The sequence below is a fragment of the Mirounga angustirostris genome, unplaced genomic scaffold (assembly GCF_029215605.1).
Source record: "Mirounga angustirostris isolate CCGP_5_RB_7025 unplaced genomic scaffold, mMirAng1.0.hap1 SCAF_11, whole genome shotgun sequence".
Lineage (NCBI taxonomy): Eukaryota > Metazoa > Chordata > Mammalia > Carnivora > Phocidae > Mirounga > Mirounga angustirostris.
In genome coordinates this window covers 126,591,743-126,617,670 of record NW_026991719.1, presented here as the reverse complement: position 1 = coordinate 126,617,670, position 25,928 = coordinate 126,591,743, and the positions used below count along the sequence as shown (strand labels likewise).

Here is a 25,928-nt window from a genome sequence, read left to right as displayed (position 1 = left end):
TTGGTGAACCTACACTGACATATCATTATCAACCAAAGTCCATACTTTACATGAGGGTTCACTCTTGTTGGTTTGCAGTCTACAGGTTTGGACAAATGTAGAATGACATGTATCCACCATTATAGTATCATACAGAATAGTTTCACTGTTCTAAAAATCCTCTGTGTCCCCACCTATTCATCCTTTCCTGTCCCACCCCCTAGCAACCACTGATTTTTTAAATTGTCTCCATAGTTTTGCCTTTTCCAGAATGTGAAATAGTTGAAATTATACAGTATGTAGCCTTTTTATATTGGCTTCTTCCACTTAGTAATATGCATTTAGGTTTCCTCCATGTCTTCTCATGGCTTGATAGCTTTTTTCTTATTAGCACTGAATAATATTCTGTTGTCTGGATGGACCACAGTTTATTTATCTACTCACCAATGAAGGACATCTTGGTTGCTTCCAAGTTTTAACAGTTATGAATAAAGCTGCTATAAACATCCATGTGCAGGTTTGTATGCATACATAGTTTTCAACCCCTTTGGGTAAATGCCAAGGAGCACAGTTGCTGGATCCTATGGCAAGAGTATGCTTTCTTTTGTAAGAAACTGCCAACCTGTTTTCCAAGGTGGCTGTATCATTTTGTATTCCCAGCAGCAATGAATGAGACTTCCTGCTCTTCCTCATCCTCACCAGCTTTTGGTGTTGCCAGCATTTTGGAATTTGGCCAGTCTTATAAGTATGTAGTGGTATCAAATTGCTGTAATTTGCATTTCCTTGATAACATATGATGTGAAGCATGTTTTTATTTTTAAATTTTTATTTATTTATTTGAGAGAGAGAGAAAACACAAGCAGGGTGGAGGGGCAGAGGGAGAGGGAAAAGCAGACTGCCTGCTGAGCAGGGAGCCTAACATGGGGCTCAGTCTCAGGACCCCAAGTTCATGACCTGAGCCAAAGTCAGATGCTTAACTGACCAAGCCACCCAGGTGTCCCGTGAAGCATGTTTTTATATGCTTATTTGCCCTCTGTATATCTTCTTTGTTGAGGTGTCTGTTCAGGTCTTTTCCTCATTTTTAAATCAGATTGTTCTCTTATTGAGTTTTAAGAGTTCTTTGTGTATTTTGGATAACAGTCTATCAGATTATGTCTTTTGTAAATATTTTCTCTCAGTCTTTGGCTTGTCTTCTCTTTCTCCTTAGTAGCCAGATCCTTTATGTGGTGGCTCATGCAGTCTTTTATATGGTCCCTTTTTTAACCTGGCCTCAAGTTACACAGCATCCCTTCTGCCTCACTGTGTGGCCAGCGCATAAAGGGGGAGGGGAATTAGACTCCACCTTTTGATGGGAGAATAAGCAAAGAATTTGTGAACATGAACCACCATTTCTGGATGATGATGATGATTATGATTCCAAAAGAACAAGAGGGGAGGGAATAGAAGATGACCAGAAGAATTTGTACTGGTTTCATTTGGAAGTATTATCTCATATATAATAAGTTCTGTTTCATAGTCATAATTTATGACAAAGTGCTACAACCACAGTGTGTTATTTGTGAGATACATAGTTTAATAAAACAATAAAATCCTCGGGGCACCTGGGTGTCTCAGTTAGTTAAGCATCCAACTCTTGATCTCAGCTCGGGTCTTGATCTCAGGGGCGTGAGTTCAAGCTCCATGTTGGGCTCTGCACTGGATGTGGAGCCTACTTAAAAAATAATAATAAATAAATAAATAAAATAATCATCAAAACATGTTTGCCTATAAAATATAAATAAATAAATTTAAAATTAAAAGGATTATTTGGCAGAAAATTGACTTAAAAAGTCAACACAGAGGCACCTGGCTGGCTCAGTCAGTGGAGCATGCAACTCTTGGTCTCGGGGTTCTAAGTTTGAGCCCCACATTGGGTACAGAGATTACTTAAAAGTCAAATCTTTATTAAAAAATTAAATTTAAATTAAATTTAAATTAATTTTAAAAAAAGTCAACAGAGGTTCTAAATACCTTTATACCTTTATCTCCCATTCACTCAACTATAGAACCTTGACAAAATGCATAGCCAGCCATTTGAGAATCCTAAAAATCAAATAGAACAAACAGGTCAGGAAAAGGCATCAGAATTTAAAGTACCACCAAACTGGTGGAGAATTTCTCTTTTTATTCCCCTTCAGAATTCCTCAAATGGGCAAAGGATGTGAATAGATATTTATGGGGAGGGAAAGATATAGATATGGTTAACAAGTATGTCAAAAGGTGCTCAACATCACTAATCATCAGGAAAAGGCAAATCAAAACCACAAAGAGAGATCACCTCACACCTGTCAGAATGGCTAAAAGCAACAACACAGGAAACAACAGGTGTGGTGAGGATGCGGAGAAAGGGGAACCTCTTACACTATTGGTGGGAATGCAAACTGGTGCAGCCACTCTGGAAAACAGTAAGGAGGGTCCTCAAAAAGTGAAACATAGAACTACCCTATGACCCAGCAATTGCACTACTACGTATTTACCCCAAAGAATACAAAAATAGAGATTCGAAGGGATATATGCACCCCAGTGTCTATAGCAGCATTATCTGTTATAGCCAAATTATGAAAAGATCTCCATCCATTCATCAAATCAACTGATGGATGGATAAAAAAGATGTGGGGTGTGTGTGTGTAGGAATGTTATTATATAGTGGACTATTACTCAGCCATAAAAAAGAATGAAATCTTGCCATTTACAATGACAGGGATGGAGCTAGAGAGTATAATGGTAAGCGAAATAAGTCAGAGAAAGACAAATACCATATGATTTCACTTGTGAAATTTAAGAAACAAAACATATGAGCAAATGGGGAAAAAAGGAAACAGAGAGGCAAACCAAGAAACAGGCTTAACTACAGAACAAACTGATGGTTACCAGAGAGGAGGTGGGGGGGGATGAGTTGCATACGTGATGGGGATTAAGGAGGACACTTGTGGTGAGCACTGGGTGCTGTATGGAGGTGTTGAATCACTATATTGTACACCTGAAACTAGTATTACACTGTATGTTAACTAACTGGAATTTAAATAAATCTTTAAAAAATTAGTATTCTATATACTTTCAATGAATAAATGGAAACCAAAATGTAAGAAAGAATGTTAACAATAGCTCCAAAAATGGAAAGTTTAGGTATAAATCTAACAAAACATGTACACTGTCTGTATGGTGAAAACTACAAAGTGAAAGAAGTCAAACAGAGAGACATACTGTTTGTGTACTGTAAGATTCAGCATAGTAAAGATCTCCGTTCTCCCCAGTCTGTAGATTCTCAGCAAGATTTTTTTGTGGTCACAGACAAGCTGATTCTGAAATTTATATGAAAAAGCAAAAGTACTAGATTAGCGGGGCGCCAGGGTGGCTCAGTCGTTAAGCATCTGCCTTCGGCTCAGGTCATGATCCCAGGGACCTGGGATCAAGCCCCGCATCGGGCTCCCTGCTCGGCGGGAAGCCTGCTTCTCCCTCTCCCACTCCCCCTGCTTGTGTTCCCTCTCTCACTGTCTCTCTCTGTCAAATAAATAAATAAAATATTTTAAAAATTACTAGATTAGCTAAAATGATTTTGCAAAAGAATAAATTTCGAGTAATAATCCTACTCAATTTTGCAATTTACTATAAAGCTGTTGTAATCATAACATGTGTTAGTTAACAGAATAGACCTGTAGATCAATGAAATAGAATAAAAGTCCAGAAATAGATCCACACAAGTGAGCCCAGTTGATCTGGTGCAAAAACAAGTCAAAGGAAGCGTCTTTTCAACAAATGGTGTTGGAACAATTGGACATCTATATGCAATGATCCTTAGACCTTACTAGTTATACAAAGAGTAACTCAAAATGAATTGTAGCTCTAAATGTAATATGTACAACCATAACACTTGTCTTCATGACCTATGAACACCTCCTTCATGACCTGGGGTTAAGAGAAGGGTTCTGAGAAAACATCACAAACACAGTCCATAAAAGAAAAAATTGATAAATGTGACTTCATCGACATTAATAATTTTTGCTTTTGTAATAAAAAAACTTTTTTTTAAAGATTTTTTAAATTTATTTTTTGACAGAGACAGCGAGAGCAGGAACACAAGCAGGGGGAGTGGGAGAGGGAGAAGCAGGCTTCCCGCGGAGCAGGGAGCCCGATGTGGGGCTCCATCCCAGGCCCCTGGGATCATGACCTGAGCCGAAGGCAGACGCTTAATGACTGAGCCACCCAGGCGCCCCAAAAAAACACTGTTAAGAGAATGAAGAGACGGGGCGCCTGGGTGGCTCAGTCATTAAGCGTCTGCCTTCGGCTCAGGTCATGATCCCAGGGGCCTGGGATGGAGCCCCACATCGGGCTCCCTGCTCCGCGGGAAGCCTGCTTCTCCCTCTCCCACTCCCCCTGCTTGTGTTCCTGCTCTCGCTATGTCTCTCTCTGTCAAATAAATAAATAAAATCTTAAAAAAAAAAAAAAAAAAAGAGAATGAAGAGACAAGCTACAGAGTGGGAGGAAATATTTGCCAATCACGTATCTGGCAAAGGATTGATGTGATATATATAAAAAATATATTCACAATAACCAAGATATTTTTATATGTTTTATATATGTATTATACATGTGTATTATATATGTATGTATTATATATAAAACATTTTATTTTATAAAACATGCTCTCAAATTGCAACAATAAGGAAAAAAATCCATTTTTTAATGGGCAAAATATTTGAGTAGATAATTCACCAAAGAAGATATACAAGTGCCAAATAAATACATGAAAAGATGTCCAATATCATTGGCCATTATGGAAATGCATATTAAAACCACAATGAAATACTGCTACATATCTATTAGAATACGTAATGTAATAATTTAAAAATTGTTAAGAATACTGTCAAGAATGCAGACCGACAGGAAGTCTCATACATCATTGCTGGGGATTCAGTACAGCCACTCTGGAAAACAGTTTGGCAGTTTAATATTGTGATTTAAATAAAATATATATTTGGTTTTCATCTCCTTCCTGATAGAGCTTCTAAAACCCTTGAGATTTTTCTATAATGAGAGCAATAAAGATGTCTTTTGTTTTGTTAATGAGGTGATTTTTGGACCATATACCTAAGGATGGGGGCTGATTGCCAGTAGGGTCAAGCAAGTGATTAGAGGGCTGGAATTTTCAGTCTCACCCACTCTAAACCCCCACTCCACCAGGAGGAGAGAGAGGGACTGAGTATTGAGGTCAGTTGCCAGTGGCTAATGATTTAATCAATTATGCCTATGTAATGAAGCTTCCGTAAAAAAAAAAAAAAAAACGAACAAAAGGACGGGGTTCAAAGAGCTTCCAGGATGGTGAACACAAGGATATTTGAGGAGAGTGGCATACCTGGAGAGGGCATGGGAGCTCTGCATCTTCCCCGTAACTTGCCCTACACATCTCTTCCATCTGGCTGATGCTTAGTTATATCTTTTTTGAATGAACTGGTGATCTACTAAGTAACATGTTTCTCTGAGTTCTGTGAGCTGCTCTAGCAAATTAATGGAACCCAAGAAGGGAGTTTTTGGAACCTCTGATCTGTAGAGGTTGGTCAGAAGCACAGGGAAGTCTGGTAGAACTGAGCCCTTAACCTGTGGGAATCTACACCATCTCCAGGGAAATAGTTTCAGAATTAAGTTAAAATATAGGACACCCAGCTGATGTCACAGAATTGCTTGGTGGTAGGGAAAAACCCATGTACACTGGAATTGGTGTCACAATTATAGGCAATTTCTTATAAAGGTAAATATATATTTAATTTCCATTCCTGAGTATTTACCCCAGACAAATGAAAACTTAATATTCACATAAAAATCTGTATGTACATTAATGTTCACAGCAGCTTTATTTGTAATAGCCAAGAACTGGAAACAACCTAAATGCCCTTCAACAAGTGAATGGTTAAACAAACTGTAGTACATCCATACCATGAAATACTCCTCATCAATATAACAAAATGAAGTACTGATAGATGCAACAAAATGGATGAATCTCAAAGGCATTATACTGAGTAAAGAAGCCAATCTCAAAAGGTTCTGTATTGTATGGTTCCATTTATATGACAATCTCAAAAATACAAATATATTGCAATGGGGAACAGATCAGTGGTTGCCAAGTGTATGACCATATGTGTGACTGTCTCTCTCACTATGACTATATATGTGTCTATAAAGGGATAGAAAGAGGGAGTTTTTTGGGATGTTGGAACTGTTCTGTGTCCTGATGGTTAGTGGCTTCATGAATCTATACCTGTGTTAAGGCCCATGACTTATACACCAAAAGTAAAAGTCAGTTTCACTACTTGGTAATTTTAAAAATAAAATAAAAAGAATTCAAATGTTTTCAGACAGCTTTACCTATATTTTAAATTTGTATAGGTGAGTTACTTTCTTCGTCCAATCGAAGATTTACTTTCAAGTGTCAAGGGTACAAGAAAAAAGGAGAATGTCATAAACAAAAATCTTCCTGCTTAAAGTAAACCTGCAAAGAAAATTTCCCAATGAAGAAATACAATGATAAGAAAGACAACCAACAAATTCAATAATTAAAGCATGAAGCAAGTTCATTTGTAACATTAACAACTTGAACTATTGGTATACATGGTATTCACTTAAAGTGTGATTGTAGGGGTTTAATATCGATCATTGTTATTTTGGTCATAATACTTTGCAAAAGTAAAAGTTAAAAGCATAATAGAAATTATTTATATTTGCCTATATGCACACTTACCATGAACAGCATTTACAGTTTTTGCAATTTTCCTCTTTTAAGTTTGTTCTGAATACATGTATATATACGTATATGAAATATGATTATATGGGCTTATATTTGGCATGTTTCTTTAATTTCATTTTCTGAGTAATTCATTTTTCTTGTATTTTACATAAATACTGGTCTGCAACAAATTTGAAATGAAAAAAGTCATTTACCCCAAATAGTATTAGAAGAACTGGTATAGGACACCTGACACCAAAGAAGCAATACTATGGTAAAGTTAACAGGAGACCAAGAGACAAAGCAGTAGATGAAGTGATGTCTCCTCCTAGTGTTGATTTCCTATGACAGGATTCTCAATAGAAGATAAATGTTCTCACTTCTTTTTCAGGGAGTCTGGCCAAAGAAAGAACACAGACCTTGCATGAATTTGTACTACTTTTTGCTGTATTTGATGAAGGTTAGTGAGCTGTAATCTGAATTTGGGGCTTCTAAAAAAATAGAATATATTAATTTAATCTGGTATTTGAGAATGAGGGCTGCTATTGTCCAGAGGAAGTGATTATAGAAAGATCATAAACTGTTCAGGAATGAAGGAAGTGGGGATGGAACTGAATTTCCAGAAAAAATAGAGCCTGAGTTCCATTGGGAGCTATCAGGTAAGAAGATAGAGGAGCTGGGTAACAGGCTGGGTTCATCCCCCTCATTAAATCCATTAACAAAGACTTTTAGCTCTAATTTTTAAATACTTCCTTTTATCTTTTTTCATTATTATTATGTTATGTTAATCACCATACATTACATCATTAGTTTTTAATGTAGTGTTCCATGATTCATTGTTTGTGTATAACACCCAGTGCTCCATGCAGAACGTGCCCTCTTTAATACCCAACACCGGGCTAACCCATCCCCCTCCCCCCTCCCCTCTTATCTTTTTTTAGAAAATTTTATTTATTTTTTAATTTAAATTTTAAAAAGATTTTTGGTTGAAGTATAGTTGACATCTGTTAGTTTCAGGTGTAGAGAATAATGATTCGATTATATATATTATGAAATGCTCACCATGATAAGTGTATTGCAGTAGTATTGAATTGCAGTAGTATTGACCATATTCCCTAGGCTGTACTTTCATCCCTGTGATTTACTTGTTTTATAACTGGAAGTTTGTACTTCATTAACCCCTTCACCTACTTGCCCATCTCCCAACCCCCACCACCCCTCGTCAACCACCAGTTTGTTCTCTGTGTTTGTGGGTCTGTTTCTGCTTTGTCTGTTTTGTTTTTTAGATTCTACGTAAAAGTGAAGCCATACAGTATTTCTCTTTCTCTGACTTATTTCACTTAGCATAAGTGAAATACTCTCTAGGTCCATTTATGTTGCTGCAAATGGGAAGATCTCATTCTTTTATGTATATATACACACACATACCACCTGTTCTTTATCCATTCATCTATGGATGGACACTTTGGCTGCTTCCATATCTTGGCTATTGTAAATAATGCTGCAGTAAACATAGGGATACATATATCCCATCGAATTAGTGGTTTTGTATTTTGGGGGTAAATACCCAGAAGTGGAATTACTGGATCATAGAGTAGTTCTATTTTTCATGTTTTGAGGACCCTCCATACTTTTGCACTGGGTGGGAATGCAAACTGGTGCAGCCACTCTGGAAAACAGTATGCAGGTTCCTCAAAAAATAAAAATAGAGGGGCGCCTGGGTGGCTCAGTCGTTAAGTGTCTGCACAAGGCTTCCTTTTTCTCCTCATCCTTGCCAACACCTGTTATCTCTTGTCTTTTTGATACTAGCCATTTTTGAGTAATGTGAGGTGGTATCTCATTGCAGTTTTGATTTGTATTTCCCTGATGATTAGTAATTTGGTTGAGCATCTTTTCATGTGTCTTTTTAAGACAAATTTTTTTAAAAAATGAATATTTAAGGGGTACAATATGATGATTTGATATATGAAAGATAATAAAATGATTACTATAGTCAAGCTAATCAATATATATGTCTCCTCACATAGTTACCATTTTTTGTGTGTGATGAGTGCACCTATAACCTACTCCTTTAGCATATTTTCAATGTTCAATACAGTATTATTAACTGTAGTTATCACACCTGTATAGTAGATCCCTGGAACTTACTCATCTTAAAACTGAAAGTTTGGGAGCACCTGAGTGGTGCAGTTGAGTGTCCAACTCTTGGCTTCGTCTCAGGTCATGATCTCAGGATTATGAGATTGAGCCTCTGTGTCAGACTCTGTGCTCAGCACGAAGTCTGCTTGAGGATTCTTTCTCTCCTCCTCTCTCTCTTCCCCTCCCCCTCTCTAAAAAAATAAATAAATCTAAAAAAGTACTGAAAGTTTGTACTCTTTAGACAATAATTCCCCATTTCCCCCACCCCTCTGCTCCTGGCAACCAGCATTCTGCTCTGTGCTTCTGTGTGGTAAGTTACTTAAAACTCTTTGTGTCTCAGTTTCCTCAAATTGAAAATTGAAATAATAATACTTTCTTCATAGGATAGTTGTGGGGATTAAGTAAGTGATTTAAATTAAGTAAATTAAGTAAATTAGAACATTATGTGGTGCAGAGCTTCTGCCACCTCCTCCTCCTAATATAAGCAACAGCATGATCATCTTCTCTCCCATCTTATCCTCCCACACTGCCTCTTCTGAATTGAGGACCTCATCATCCTTCTCCTGACTAGTCTCCCTGTCTTTTCGTGTCCCCACTGTACAGTTTGTATCACACTGAAACATACCATGCTCTTTCTTGCATCCAGATCTTTTTTATGCTGTTACCTCTGCCTAGAAAGCCTGTCTGCACCTTCACACCAAGTTAAGTTTTTCCTTCTCCTTCCAGTCTGCATTTTACATTTATACATTTCCACAGCACCTGGAGTTTCCTCCTTATCACATTAAATCATCATTGCCTGCTTCTTTGATTTTATATCCCTTTCCCTTCAAGTCAAGTGAAGTCCCTTCTCCTCTCTGCATCTGTATTAGCCTGTTCTAATCTGTTACATTACTCTCCACTCTGTTAAAATTGTCAATTTCTCTATTCAAGCTAAATTGTAAGCACCTTGAAGGCAGAGACTGTGTCTTCTCTGTCCTCAGTGCCTAGCACTCAGTAGTGCTTGGTAAATGTTTGGATGAATGAACGAATCAGTAGATGAACAGATAAAGGAACTTAATTTCAGGGAGGTGGGTGGAAAGCTTTCAGGTTCTTGAGTTTTCATTACTACAATCTGAATGAAGCAATTAGGATGAGGACAGGGACTGAGCCCTTTTCTAAGATGATTTTCATCTGCTCCCTTTTAAATGAGTCAGTGAATAGAATGAAGTCCTCATGGCACAGACTAACCGATATTCTCCCTTCTAGTTACCATTTGCCATCATCCCTTCCCATCTACTGTCATGGACAAATATAGGGAGAGATAATCAATTTGAGCAAGAAATGTCTGCCTTTTGGTAATTGTCTTCTGCCTTTTCTCTTACTGACTTTGAGGGCAAGTCATCCATGCCTACTGTACTGACAAAAGTGCTTAAGGTGTGAGCACTCTTTGACCCATGGGAGGGAGGGAAGGAGAGAGGGAGAGTGATTCATGAGACAGACACTTAGCTGGCCCTATATTTGCCTCCTCTCTCATCAGGGAAAAGTTGGCACTCAGAAACAAATGAGTCTTTGACACAGGCTTTGGATCCTGCATCTGCTCAGGCCCAGCATGAAATGCACACAGTCAATGGCTATATAAACAGGTCTCTGCCAGGTATGTACACATCTGCTCAAGAATCCTCAGGGTCAGGGCGTCTGGGTGGCGCAGCCGCTTAGGCGTCTGACTCTTGGTTTCAGCTCAGGTCATGATCTCAGAGTCAGGAGATGGAGCCCTGCTTTGTGTGCCACCCTCAACGGGGAGTCTGCTTGAGAACCTTTCCCTCCCCGCCTGCCCCTTCCTCTGTGCATGCTCATGCACTCTCTCAAATAAATAAATAAATAAAAATCTTTAAAAAAAAAAAAAAAAAGAATCCTCAGGGTCTTCTGCATTCACCACCAGAGCTCTCTTCTCTGGTTCTCCTCAGACAGCTCTGTATCCCCAGAGGAAAGCCCACTAATTCTGGCCTCTGGTGGGGGCTTAAACTGAAGTGGCTGATTCTTCTTCCAGTAACCTAAAAATGAAGCCCCGCCCATGAACACAGAGCTCACAGATTTCTCTTTCCTTTTGCTTAAATATAGGTGAACAGCCGAGGATGAACAAATATTTAAGGGAAACCTGAAACATGAAAGGGATATGCAAAGATAAACAAAAAAATAATAATCCCAGAAGAAAAAGAGATAATACTTAGAAGAAAACTTGTCAAAAGGTCTACTTAGTATTTTCATAAAGATTCAAGAAGATACTGCATCAATAAAGTAATAATATGATTCTATGAAAAGAAACAAACCAAGAGTATGCTAACAAAAGTTAGGAATATGACTGTAAAAATACAAATTCAATAGAAGGTAGTTAGAATAGAGAAAATCTCCCAGAAAGTAAAACAAAAAGAGATTTGGAATACATTTTAAAACAGATTTTAAAAATCAAAGAAATGATAGAAGAAAGTGTTAAGGATGAAAATATTTGAGTTTTCATACTCAAATTTCCCAGCAGGATAAATAAAAAAAGATCCCCACACAAAATTATGATTGTGGAATTTCAGAGAACAAAGAGAAGATGTTAAAGCTTCCCCTGGGAAAAACAGGTCCCATACAAAGGCATGAGAATTAAATTGGCAATACCATTCAGGGCTTTCTAGGCCTTACTAGAGAGTTTGGATTTGAGACAGACAAGAGATAATGGTAGCTAGCTTGAATTAAGATGTGGGGGTAGTAATGATGGTGAAAAAATATGTATATTTGAAAGCTTCAGGAGGCAAAATATGAGACAGCTGTGCCCTAGTAGTTAACAGTGTAAGATCTAAACATACAGCTGCTTGGGTTCCAATTTGAACTGGGCATCGGGATCCTCTCCTGATAACAATAGTTTCTACATTCATGTGATTACTGGAGTTGAATGAGTTAAAACTTGTAAAATAGTTTGGACAGTGCTTGATATAAAACAAGTGCTCAGTAAATATTAGTATTATTAATTGTATTGTCATAATTAATATCAGACTGGATTTAGGAAGTGAGAGTGGTGAGAAGAATAACTCTCACTTGCATAATTTTGATATTATTCAAAGATAAAATATTTATTAACAAGAGAATAAGCCTAGGGCTGAGTCCTAGGTGATCTGCCATTTAATGAAGGGTCAGGAAAGGAGGCAGAAGAGGGAGCTATCTAAACAACAGGGGAACAAAACCCAGAGAGGTGTTGGCACAGAGGACAAGGGAGGAAGAGAATCTCAAGAAGGAATGAGTGGTCACCAGGTGCAGATTATTGAAAAGTGTCCATTGGATTTAGCAGTATGACACTCATTGCTGACCTTGGCAAGAGCTATTGGTTTGGCAGTACCCCAGCATCCTCGGAAAGTTTGGTTCCAAGTTAGTAATAAAATTTGAAGGTCAGTTTGTCTATCCTATTCTAGAAAGTGTTTTCCATTTCAAATTCTCTACTTCTTGACCATAACTGTCTTATTTTCCCATGTTACAGGTCTGACTGGATGTCACAAGAGATCAATCTATTGGCATGTGATTGGAATGGGCACCACCCCTGAAGTGCACTCAATTTTTCTAGAAGGTCACACATTTCTTGTGAGGAACCACCGCCAGGCCTCCTTGGAGATCTCACCAATAACTTTCCTTACTGCTCAGACATTCCTGATGGACCTTGGCCAGTTTCTACTGTTTTGTCATATCCCTTCCCACCAACATGGTAATATCTGTTGATCTTAAAAACGAGTATTATAAATATTCAGCTCTTCTTTTACTGTCCACTGTCCATTATAAGATTTTACCTTGGATGTAAGAGGGCTTGAGTGTTAGTAGTACTGGTGAATTTTTAGTTTAAATGACTATAATAGCGGAGGGGAGACATTTTAGGGACGAATGAGGTGATGAAAGTGGGGAGGACAGTGTATCATTGGTTTCCTGGCCAGATCCAATTAACTAGGCTTCAGTGCTATGCAGAGAGGGATTGTAGATCATACCTAAAGAGATGGGGTTTTTTTTTTAAGATTTTATTTGCTTATTTGACAGAGAGAGACACAGCAAGAGAGGGAACACAAGCGGGGGTAGTGGGAGAGGGAGAAGCAGGCTCCCTGCTGAGCAGAGAGCCCGATGTGGGGCTCGATCCCAGGACCCTGAGACCATGACCTGAGCTGAAGGCAGATGCTTAACCAACTGAGCCACCCAGGCACCCCTGAAGAGATGTTTTTGAGAAATTTAAGGAAATAAAAAAAGTCCAGCATTGTCTAGGTTGTAACCATAAGGGCTGCGGGCTAGCAGTAGTGATGCCCAGAGGATATTGCAGTACTCACTATGAAACACCAGACTACTGGTGTACATAGAGGCACTCCATCAATACCTGGAAGGAGATGAGAGACATGGGAAATACAGAGCCTGTCGGGGATAGCAGACACTGGGAGAAGCAATGTGGGAGTGGAAGTTGGTGAGCATATGTGAAACACCACGTGAGGTTTTCAAAGACTTCTTAATGAGGACTTTGCAAAGGGTTAAAGGTCCTGTCTAAGCAAGTTGGGACAGTAATACGGTTTCAAATTATCATTAATGTGACCTCATTTGTAGCCACAGACTGAAAATTCATATAACATGATCATCCCACCCCCATTTTCCTTCTTGTATATTTACTCTGCTAACTCTTTTTTTTTTTTTTAAAGACTCTATTTATTTATTTGACAGAGAGAGACAGTGAGAGAGGGAACACAAGCAGGGGGTAGTGGGAGAGGGAGAAGCAGGCTCCCCACTGAACAGAGAGCCCGATGTGGGGCTCCATCCCAGGACCCTGGGACCATGACCTGAGCTGAAGGCAGACGCTTAACGACTGAGCCACCCAGGCGCCCCAACTCTGCTAACTCTTTTTTTTTTTTTTTTAAGATTTTATTTATTTATTTGAGACAGAGAGAATGAGAGAGAGAGAGCACATGAGAGGGGGGAGGGTCAGAGGGAGAAGCAGGCTCCCTGCCGAACAGAGAGTCCGATGCAGGACTTGATCCCGGGACTCCAGGATCATGACCCGAGCCGAAAGCAGTCGCTTAACCAACTGAGCCACCCAGGCGCCCAACTCTGCTAACTCTTAATGTTGGATCAATCTAACATTCCTCTTTGTCTTCTCCTCTGTTGTGGCCCATGAGGGTTATTGGAGAAAAACATTGAGGAGGCCTAATCTTTCGTGTCTAACAGCACTTGTTTGTTCTAGCACTATTGTATTACCCCTCTCTTCAGATTACTTGCTTGCCTTGGAGAAGAGATTTGATCTTGCCATGCATCCACCATTTTCTCATGTTCTGTGAGTGACCTTGTTTGTAGTGCTCTGTAGTGATGAAGAATAAGGACCTCTTTTCCTCATCTGTTACATAATTTTATGGGACTTTTGACAAGATGTTAGGGGACAAAGGAAGTTGATCCTATAGGCACAGAGGAATAGGTCATTTACTTGTATGCAAGTTGGTTGTTATCTAGTTTGAGGAATTTACTTTATGTTTTGTTTTATTATTTTGACTTTTTCCCACTGATTTTAATTGTCATTTTTCAGAAAAATGCTTTGTCTTGTTGGACCGCAGACAAATCCTTTCATTTTTAGATCTAGAAGGAATTATGTTTAAAGCCGCATGAACCCCAGACTACTTGTTTGCTGCTCCTGAAATCTACCATATTCCCCATCCTCTAGTAAATAGGTCAGCCTTCTTAGTATTGATTTTCAAAATAGCCCTATAGCATAGATTGGGTGGGAATTATTACTATCCACATATTATAAAGCTAAAGATGAGATTGAAATTGTTGAATAGACTTGCTGTAGGGCTTATAACTAGTCACAGGCAGACATGCTCTTAAAATATATAGCATATATTTCCTTAACTCTAAGTTGTACCTTTTCATGTTTTTATGAACTTGAAATGTCTTAAAATTTATATCTACACTGACATTTTTCCTAGTAAACTTATTAAATCAATGGTTTGTATCATAATTCAGTGGAGTACTGGTAACTGGCAGAATGGGGAGTTGGTTTGACCTAGGCATCCAAATGTTGAAAATATACAGTTTCTCAAGTCTACTTGTTTATAATTAGAGAATTGGAGAGTGATATGTTCAGAGCCAATTCCAGAAGGAAAATATTCATACATATTATAAGAGCAAATGAGTGAGTCTTGAAAGAAAGATAAAACATATACTGGAGGAGAGTCAGGCAGAAAGGAAATGGTGAGTGCAAAGATCATAGGAAGAAACCAGCAAGTACCAGCTACGGGGGAGGTAATCCCTGTAGGAGAGTGACAAGATAAGGGTATAAGACTTGCCTCTCTTAAGAGAGGGTCTTGAAGGCCTAATGAGAGACAAAGAAGTAGTAGAAGTTAAGGCAAGTCTTATAGGAATCTGACATTGTTTGGTTTGTCTGACCTCAGGTGGTATGGAAGCTTATGTCAAAGTAGATAGCTGCCCAGAGGAACCCCAACTACGGATGAAAAATAATGAAGAAGAGGAAGATTATGGTGATCTTTATGACTCTGACATGGACGTGGTTAGCTTTGATGATGACAACTCCTCTCCCTTTATCCAAATCCGCTCAGTTGCCAAGAAGCATCCTAAAACTTGGGTCCACTATATTGCTGCTGAAGAGGAGGACTGGGACTATGCTCCCTCAGGCCCCACCCCCAATGATAGGTAAGCAAGCACCTTTTAACTCTAGATATGAACTCTTCCTCATTTTTAAAAGGTTATTGCCAATTATTCAAAACAACAAATCTTCAAGCCATGTTTATTGTATTTACTTGTATTTTTCTCACGCCTTTTCATCGATTAAATCATTTCAGCTGTTTTAGAGCTGGATTTTAGCCACCTGTCCTCTACCTAGAATTCTCCATCCCAACATCTCATCTATTTGTGTCTCATGCAGAAGTTATAAAAATCTGTATTTGAACAATGGTCCTCAGCGGATTGGTAGGAGGTACAAAAAAGTCCGATTTATGGCATACACAGATGAAACATTTAAGACTCGTGAAGCTATTCAGTATGAATCAGGAATCCTGGGACCTTTACTTTATGGAGAAGTTGGAGACACACTGTTGGTAAGTTGAGGAAGAGGAATAAGGTTGGGTAATTATGAAGACAAAGTCTGGAGCATTTTGAGTTTCTAAAAGCTTCATAATTCAGTTTTGTGTTCCAATGGTTATGATCTTCTAAAAATTATGTTATACAAATAAATATAGATTATAAATTTGTTTTAAAAATATGAGTATATAGAATACAAATTTAATGCCACCCATTAAACCTGTCACCCCTTTGAAACACTTATTACATGGTCTTTGATACATATCCTTATATAATTTTTTTCCACTAATTATATAGTACAGGAATCATCAGACTGTGGCCTGTGAGCCTAATTTGACTCATAGTGTGTTTTTGGACAGCCTGTGACCTTTCAGCCTGTGAAGGATTTTACCTTTTAATTTTTTTTTAAGATTTTATTTATTTATTTGAGAGAGTGAGCGAATGAGAGAGAGCACGAGCGGTGGGGAGGAACAGAGGGGCAAGGAGAAGCATTCTCCCCACTGAGCAGGAAGCCCAACGCAGGGCTCAATCCTGACATGGATCCCATGGATCCCAGGACTCCGGGATCACGATCTGAGCCAAAGGCAGACTCTGAACCCACTGAGTCGCCCAGGCGCCCCAGATTTTACCTTTTTAAAGTGTTGTAAAGAAAAGAATAATAATAATAATACGACAAACATGTGACAGAGACTAGATATGGCTCACAAAGTCTAGAGCATTTACTGTCTGGCCCTTTCCAGAAAATGTTTGCTGTCCCTTGATATAGGGTATTAAGAAGGCTTATGCTGCAAAGAATAAGGTACTGAATAAGCCGTGGTTTAAAAAAATAGGGATTTATTTTTTCACCATCAATTTAGAGATGGATGGTTGTTTATATCAACTCAGCTGCTCCAAAATGTTATGGAGTGTTGAGCAGAACACCATGAACCTGTTACCAGTGCCAGAGGAGGACTCCAACTATATTACATGCCAACCACTGGGAATAGAAATCCAAACACCTCTGCCCACAGCATCTTGGTAGCAGAGTCACCCAGGAAAACACAAGGCAATCAAGCCCTGGATGACACAGTGCTTCTACTTACATAGAGAAGAGACAGAGCAAGGTCAACTCCAATAGTATACATGGGTCCCCTATGGCTAGCAGATATCCCTCAGCAGCCAGCACAGGGCAGTTGGCCTCTGTGTACCCCTCTTGTGCTGAGACAGAAGGATCCCAACTCCTCCCCCAAGGAGTCTGAAATACTGAAAGCTGAGGGCATGCATGGGGTCACTGATGCACATGCTTAAGCAGAACAAAGGACCACCCACTGAGACTGAAACAAGGAAAGATACTCCCATGCAAGGTGATAAGCCTGCCATAGGCTGTGTGGGCTCTTTAGCTCCTGGTAAGGTGGTGTACCAGGCTTAAGACCCATTCTTACATAGCCAAGTAGGGATCCAAAGACTGTGCACACAAGACTACCTTTCCTGATGTGGAGTTTTGTTAGATAATGCCAAAGTCCTTCAGCAATTCTGCCACAATTTAGACCCTCACCAAGAGTGAGTATGCTTTCCCCACATCATTTATATATATTTTCCCCACCATATATATAATAATATATATTATAAGCCTTCAGAAAAATTTTCCAATTTGATAAGCTAAGTATTTATATACTGTCTTCATTTGCATTTCCGCAATTAGTAGTGAAATTGCTGTTTCATGTTTGTTGACTATTTACATGACACCCTCAGCAAGTTGCCTGAAATTTTGTCCAGTTTTCTATTAGGTTGGTTGTCTCTTGCTTATATATTTGTAAAAGGCTTTATGCAGTGTGGATATTGGCACATTGTTATTTTTCAAATATTTTTTCAATCTGTCACTTGTACTTTTGTCCTACAAAGATTTTTAGTCTTTATACAGTCAAGATCTTTTTTTTTTAAGATTTTATTTATTTATTTGACAGAGAGAGAGCATGATCAGGGGGGAGAAGCAAGGGGAAAGGGAGAAGCAGGCTCCCCGCTGAGCAAGGAGCCCAATGAGGGGGCGTGGCAGAGGGAGAAGCAGGCCTCCCGCCAACGGGAGCCCGATGTGGGGCTTGATCCCAGGACCCTGGGATCAAGACCTGAGCCGAAGGCAGATGCTCAGCCAACTGAGCCACCCAGGCACCCCTACAGTAAAGATCTTTTATCAATCTTTTTATTTATATTTTTCTGGATATTTTTGATTTATGATTTCTGCCTTGGAATGTCTTCATCACCTCCAGATTATAAAAATAATCTATTACATTTTATTCTTTATACTTTTATAGTTTTATTTTTATAATAAGGATTTTAATTGCTCTGGAAGTTACTTTTGGTTATAATGTATAGTGTCAAATAAGGATTTTCCCAAATGAGAACTAACTGGGCCAACTGATCCTTCTTTCACTAAATTAAAAATGCCTCCTTTATTATATACCAAATTGCTAATATCTGTTTTCTTTAATTGATCTGTTACCACTCTGTTTTGATGACTGCAACCTTGTCCTGTGTTTTGATATTTGTAGAGCAAGTCTTCCCTGACTGTACTTTTTCAACATTTTAATTAGCTATCCTTGTATAATTTTTCTTCATAAATTTTATTTACCTATTTTTGAATTTTCCAGTAAAAATAATTCAAAAGTCAAAAAATGTATACAGTGAAAGGCAAATTTTTCTCCCTCCCAGACTTCTAATCCCATAGTCTGATAGGCAGTCATTACTGTCAGTTTTAATATCCTCTTCCAGAAATAGTATATAAATATATATGTTTATGTTTATATTTTAAACAAAAACAGGAGCACTATGTAAATTGTTCTGTACCTTGATTTTTTTAACTTAACATATCTTGAATATCATTTCATATCAAGATATATAGATCTACCTCATTTTTTGATTTATATAAGTTATGTTCGAACATCTCCTTGAATCCTATTAAACTTTTCTATTAATCTAAGAATTTGAGGATTATTTTTGACTTTTTATATGAAAAATTTCAAACATACCTAGAGGTAGAATAGCAAAATAAAGTTCTTTGAACCCATCACTCAGATTCAACAGTTTTTGACAAATGGCTAATCTCCTTTTATCTATAAACCACCTAGGCCTAACAGACATCTATAGAACAGTCCACCCACTTCCAGTAGAATACACATTCTTCTCAAGTGCACATGAAACATTCTCCAGGATAGACCATTATGCCATAGAACAAGTGTCAAAATTTTAAAGAAAACTATAGTCCAATATCCCTCATGAATATAGATACAAAAATCTTCCACAACACATTAGTATACCAAATCTAGCAACAATTTAAAAAAGAGCATATGCCATGATCAAGTGGGATTTATCCCAGGATAACACAAGGTTGGTTCAATATATGAATATTAAGGCAATACACCATATTAATCAAATAAAGAACAAAAAGCACATGATCATATAATAGGTGGAGAAAAACAGTTTGACAAAATCCGCTACCCATTTGTGATGAAAAAAAGTCTCAATGAACTAGCAACAGAAGGCAAGTTCCTTAATTTGATGAAGAACATCTAAGAAAATTTATTATATGGTGAAAGATTGTTTTCCCCCTAAGACTGGGGAAAAAATTAAGGGTCTACTCTTGTCACTTCTATTTAATATTGTATTGGAAACCAGTGCAGTAAGCCAAAAAAAAAACGAACAACAACCAAAAAACAAAAACAAGAATTAGAGACATTTGGATTGGAAGGAAGAAATAATACAGTCTTTATCTGCAGATGACATGATCTTATATGTAGAAAATAATTAATACATAATAAAAAAAATCATAGGAAATTGGGATTGCAAGGGACATCCTTATCCTAATAAAGATCTGCAGAAAACCTATAGTCACCATCACACTTGGTAGTGAAACTCAGAAATCCTTCTGTTAAAGATCAGGATGGGGCGCCTGGGTGGCTCAGTCGTTAAGCGTCTGCCTTCAGCTCAGGTCATGATCCCAGGGTCCTGGGATCGAGCCCCACATCGGGCTCCCGTTGGCGGGAGGCCTGCTTCTCCCTCTGCCACTCCCCCTGCTTGTGTTCCCTCTCTCGCTGTGTCTCTCTCTTCAAATAAATAAAATCTTTAAAAAAAAAAAAGATCAGGATAAAACACATCTCTATGTGATATTTTACTAGAAACTGTAGCCAGTGTTCTTAGGAGAAAAAGTTTTCAGATTGGAAAGAAATAAACAAAACTTATTATTTGAAGATTAAGTAAATGTATGACACTTGGTGGGAGCCAGATTTCTTGTTGGAGAGGGTAATAATAAAATAAGGCTAGAATAAATCTTGGGATTCTGGATTCGAATTGGAGGCATCGGTATAATTCTTAATATAGTAAGAAAGTACCCAGTAAAAGAATAGGACAATGTCAAAGGAACACAGGAGTGTTCAGAGCTTCTAATGGCCAAGGTGGAAGAATTTGAGCAATAAAATAAAGTAGTATTGGATTATACCCCAAAGTATAAAATAAACATCCATGAATCATTACTGATATAAATAAATGATTAAATAAGCAAATAAATGAGGAAGTAGAGACATAGCTCACATACAGAAGGGTTCTAAAAAAAAATTATGTAGGTATGTAATTCTTTTGGGGTTAATTTTTGTAAAAGGTGTAAGGTCTATGTCTAGATCCCTTCTCTCTCTCTCTCTCTCCTTTTTTTTTTTGCATGTGGATGTCTGGTGGTTCTAGCACCATTTGTTGATAAGACTATCTTTGCACCACTTTATTGTCTTCTGCTTCTTTGTCAAAAATCAGTTGACTATATTTATGTGAGTCTGTTTCTGGGCTCTCTATTCTGTTCCAAAAGGAAGTTTTTAAAATGGAAGATGCTGCAACCTTATTGCGTACTAGTACAAAAGAGATGTTGGCATTAGATAGGAGTTGATTTTCACATGCATATAGGTGGGTAGATTTGATGATGGGAGGCCAAGGAAATTCCTTTCTCAGTGAAAACATAAGCGCCCGAGAATGAAAATCTGAAACCAAATATTAATCAACTAAGTAAGTGGGAAGGTGAATTTCTAGGAGAACCAAATAGATAGCTAGGTAACTTGAGTGCTCATTTGAGATTTGTGATCATGAATTTTAAAAGGCTGATTGCAGAGCTGTGTGATTTTTCATCTACACCATTCTGCTGCTTTAAGTGCGGGCAAAGAATCAGCTCTTTATTGGGTTTTACCAAATGAGTGGGTTTTAAGACAATAATGCAGGTGGAAGTTTTGGGTTTTTTTATGTTACATTAGTCACCATACGGTACATCATTAGTTTTTGATGTAGTGTTCCATGATTCACTGTTTGCCTATAACACCCAATGCTCCATGCAGAACGTGCCCTCCTTAATACCCATCACTGGGCTAGCCCCCCCCCCCCCCGCCTCTAAAACCCTCAGTTTTTTCAGAAGTTGGTTTTTTATCCTCATGTCATACCCAACCTCAGATCTAGAGACTGGGTTGATGTGTTCAAATGTTCTTAATTGCTGCTTCCATGTTACTGCTCTTCCATTCTTCCTCCCATTTAAAGCTCATGCAATCAGATAACACTGACTGCCACCCTTCCTTAGTTCTGTAATTAACTGTCCTCCTAGTCATGCCTGCTCATTCAGTGAAGATTTTATCACCTGAGTCACTGTTTTCCTCTTCACTCTTGGGGAATTTAGTACCCAAATGGTGGAATAAGACTGAGGGAAAGCAGTGCCCTCAGCAGACATTCAAATTTCAATTAGTGTGACAAGGTGCAAGGAATACTTCCTGAAACGATTGAAATAACTTTAAAGAAATGGAAAGGGGCCTTTAGTAAAAAAAAAAAAAAAAAACCTAAGTAGCTGTCTGAGCAATTTTATGGAAAGAACAAATATTTTGAGCTTTATCTAGGCTCAAACCCCTATAACATGGATATAAGACAGCTTTTGTTTTCTGGAGATAGGCCACACTTTTCCTGTTGATCCTAGTTGTTTTAGGACTTGATCTTGTATTTCATTTATACTTTCAGATTATATTTAAGAATCAAGCAAGCCGGCCTTATAACATCTACCCTCATGGAATCACTGATGTCAGTCCTTTGCACTCAGGGAGATTGCCAAAAGGTAAGTGTTACCTCAATTTCCATATGTATTACATCTCTGTGCTTTATAGTACACACAAGAAAATGCTATAATTTTTGCTTTAAATAGTCATATGTAGGGACACCTGGGTGGCTCAGCCAGTTAAGCATCTGCCTTCGGCTCAGGTCATGATCCTGGGGTCCTGGGATCAAGCCCCGCATCGGGCTCCCTGCTCGGCAGGAAGCCTGCTTCTCCTTCTCCCACTCCCCCTGCTTGTATTGGGCTATACCTTTATGAGTTTGGTTTTTGTGTTTTTTTGTGTTTTTTTAAAGATTTTATTTATTTATTTGACACAGAGAGACACAGCGAGAGAGGGAACATAAGCAGGGGGAGTGGGAGAGGAAGAAGCAGGCTTCCCCGCCGAGCAGGGATCCCGATGCAGGGCTTGATCCCAGGACCCCGGGATCATGACCTGAGCTGAAGGCAGATGCTTAACGACTGAGCCACCCAGGCGCCCCTGATTAAAAAAAAATTTTTAAATAAATAAATAGTCATATGTAGTCTTATAAAATTATGAGGAAAAATATTCCTTCATATTTACCAGTTATTTACTATTACCAATGCTTTTTATGCCCACCTAAAGATCCAGATTTCCATCTGGCATCACTTCCATTCAGATCATTTCTCTTCAATCTAAAGAACTTCCTTTATCATTCCTTGTAGTGCAAGTATGCTAGAGATAGATTCTCTTAGTTTTATTTTATTTGAAAATGTCTTTGTCTTCACTTTTGAAGGCTAATTTTGCTGGATATAGAATTCTAGATTGAGAGGGCTTTTTATTCCTTTTATCACTTTGAAAATATTGTTTTACTATCTTCTGGCCTTCATAATAGCTAAACTTAGATTCCATTCAATTATTCTTACCCTGTATGTTATTGTTGTCTGACTGTAATTTTCTTCATATTTCTCCCACTTGAGGTTCACTGATCTTCCTGGATCTGTAAATTTATATTTTTACAAATTTGGAAAGATTGTGGTCATTATTTCTTCAAAAAAAATTTCTACCCTGTTCTCTATCTCCTTTCCTGGGTCTCTAATTACATGAATGACATTTTGGTATTGTCCCACATGCCTTAATATTTTCATCATATTTTTTTTCTTTCTCCATCTCATCTGCAAAGTGGATATTTTCTGTTGACCTATCTTCAGGTTCACTGACCTCAAACTGGAATTTCTGAGTCACAGTATATGTATTTCTATTTTTAATAGATAGCTGCACTTTTGTTCCCAGATAAAGTTATAATTCATACTCCTACTACTCATATATGAAAGTATAATTTCCCACATTATTAATATCTAGACATTGACAGTTTTTTAAAAAGATTATTCATTTATTTATTTGACAGGGAGAGAATGAGAAAGCACAAGCAGGGGGAGCTGTAGAGGGAGAGGGAGAAGCAGGCTCCCCGCAGAGCAGAGAGCCCAATGTGGGGCTCGATCCCAGGACCCTGGGATCATGACCTGAGCCCAAGGCAGACACTTAACTGACTGAGCCACACAGGTGCCCCTAGACATTGACAGTTTTTAAAACTCCTGCCACTCTGGTGGGTGAAAAGTGGTGTCTCAATGCTGTTTTTTTTATTTTATGTTTTTATTATTTTTTAATTTTAATTCCAGTATAGTTAACATACAGTGTTATATTAGCTTCAGATGTACGATGTAGTGATTCAGCACTTCTGTACAACCCCCGGTGCTCATCAGGACAAGTGCCCTTCTTAATCCCCATCCCCTAGTTCACCTATCCTCCCACCTACCTCCCCTCTGGTAACCATCAGGGTGTTCATAGTTAAGAGTCTTTGTCTTGGTTTGCCTCTCTCTCTTTTTTCCTTTGCTTGTTTGTTTTATTTCTTAAATTCCACATATGAGTGAAATCATATGGTATTTCTTTTTCTCTGACTGACTCATTTCTCTGACTGACTCACTTAGCATTATACTCTCTAGCTCCATCCATGTCATTGCAAATGGAATAATTTCATTCCTTTTTATGCAGAGTAATATTCCATTGTGTGTGTATCACATCTTCTTTATCCCTTCATGTATTGATGGACACTTAGGCTGCTTCCATAATTTGGCTATTGTAAGTAATGCTGCAGTAAAAAAGGGATGCCTACATCTTTTTGATTTCGTATTTTCATATTCTTTGGGTAAATACCCAGTAATGGAATTACTGGATCATATGGGAATTCCATTTTTAATTTTTTAAGGAATCTCCATACTGTTTTCCACAGTGGAAACTAAAAAGCTTTTGTGCAGGGAAGAAAACCATAAACAAAACAAAGACAGCCTACTGAATGTGAGAAGATATTTGCAAATGATATATGCAATAAGGGGTTAATATACAAAATATATAAAGAACTTATACAACTCAACACAAAAAATATAAACAATGCAATTAAAAAATGGGCAGAGGACCTGAGTAGATATTTTTTTCAAAGAATAGACCTCCAGAAAGCCAACAGACACATGAAAAGATGCTCAACATCACTAAGCATCAGGAAAATGCAAATCAAAACCCAAATAAGATATCATCTTACACCTGTTAGAAGGGCTAAATAAAAAAGATGAGAAATAACAGGTGTTGGTGAGGATGTGGAGAAAAAGGAACCCACATAAACTATTGGTGGGAATGTAAATTGCTACAGCCACTGTGAAAAACAGTATGGAGTTTCCTCAAAAAATTTTTAAATTAAAATACCATATGATCCAGTAATTCCACTACTGAATATCTACCCAAATAAAATGAAAACACTAATTTGAAAAGATACATGCACCCCTATGTTTATTGCAGTATTATTTAGATACCACATCTCCTTATAAAATATGTGAGTTAAAACTCCAGTAAGCAGTCCTTTGGCATATATTTGGGCCTGAAATTCTCATGGTCAACTGGATTATCATCTGTAGCTTATCACTCTGGTTTTGATGTCTATTTTTTAAGCACTTGAGATTTTTTTTCTTCTTCATAGATTTTCACTTATTTATTATAAACATTTAATAATATTATTATCAGGTGCCTGGGTGGTTCATTCGGTTAAGCGTCTGCCTTCAGCTCAGGTCATGATCCCAGGGTCCTGGGATCGAGTCCCATGTTGGGCTCCCTGCTCCACGGGGAGTCTGCTTCTCCCTCTGCCCCTCCTCCCACTTGTTCTCTCAATCCCTCTCTCTCTCTCTGAAATAAAATCTTTAAAATAATAATAGTAATATCTATTATTTATATGTAATAGTGGACAGACCTACTTATCTCAGCTCAAACTAACAAGCTAGCAAAAATCTCCTGGACTGACATTTTTTTTAGTACAAAAAATTTGTAAGACATTTGAAGACAATGTACCTTGAACAAAATAAAATAAATTACAGATTATCAAGATACAAACTTTTTTTTCAGTTCTTATTTATTTAGTTACTTTAAGTCTTTAATTAAATTCGGTCAGTTAACATACAGTGTTATATTAGTCTCAGGTGTACAATATAGTGATTCAACACTTCCATATATCCCCCAGTGCTCATCACAAGTGCATTCCTTCATCCCCATCACCTAGTTCACCATCCCCCACACTCCACATCTTCTTTATCCATTCATCTGTCGATGAACATCTGGGCTCTTTCCATAGTTTGGCTATTGTGGACATTGCTGCTATAAACATTGGGGTGCTGGTGCCCCTTCTTTTCACTACATCTGTATCTTTGAGGTAAATATCTAGTAGTGCAATTGCTGGGTCATAGGGTAGTTCTATTTTTATTTTTTTATTTTTTATTTTTTTTAAAGATTTTATTTATTTATTTGACAGAGAGAGACAGAGCGAGAGAGGGAACACAAGCAGGGGGAGTGGCAGAGGGAGAAGCAGGCTCCCCACCAAGCAGGGAGCCCGA

At 38.0% G+C, this 25,928-nt stretch overlaps 1 protein-coding gene across 8 annotated transcripts in view; it reads left to right on the top strand.

The window, feature by feature from the left end:
- F8 (coagulation factor VIII) overlaps nucleotides 1-25,928 on the top strand; it is a 139,216-nt gene that overhangs the window by 29,721 nt on the left and 83,567 nt on the right. For 7 of the 8 annotated variants that reach the window (XM_054509701.2, XM_064574776.1, XM_064574774.1 and 4 more), the window contains 6 exons: nucleotides 7,128-7,196; nucleotides 10,392-10,508; nucleotides 12,369-12,590; nucleotides 15,295-15,553; nucleotides 15,786-15,957; nucleotides 21,947-22,040. In XM_054509701.2, coding sequence (XP_054365676.1) covers nucleotides 7,128-7,196; nucleotides 10,392-10,508; nucleotides 12,369-12,590; nucleotides 15,295-15,553; nucleotides 15,786-15,957; nucleotides 21,947-22,040 — 933 coding nt within the window. Of the gene's footprint in view, nucleotides 1-7,127; nucleotides 7,197-8,703; nucleotides 10,210-10,391; nucleotides 10,509-12,368; nucleotides 12,591-15,294; nucleotides 15,554-15,785; nucleotides 15,958-21,946; nucleotides 22,041-25,928 lie in introns of those variants that run through there. The other variant, XM_054509712.2, reaches the window with a different exon arrangement.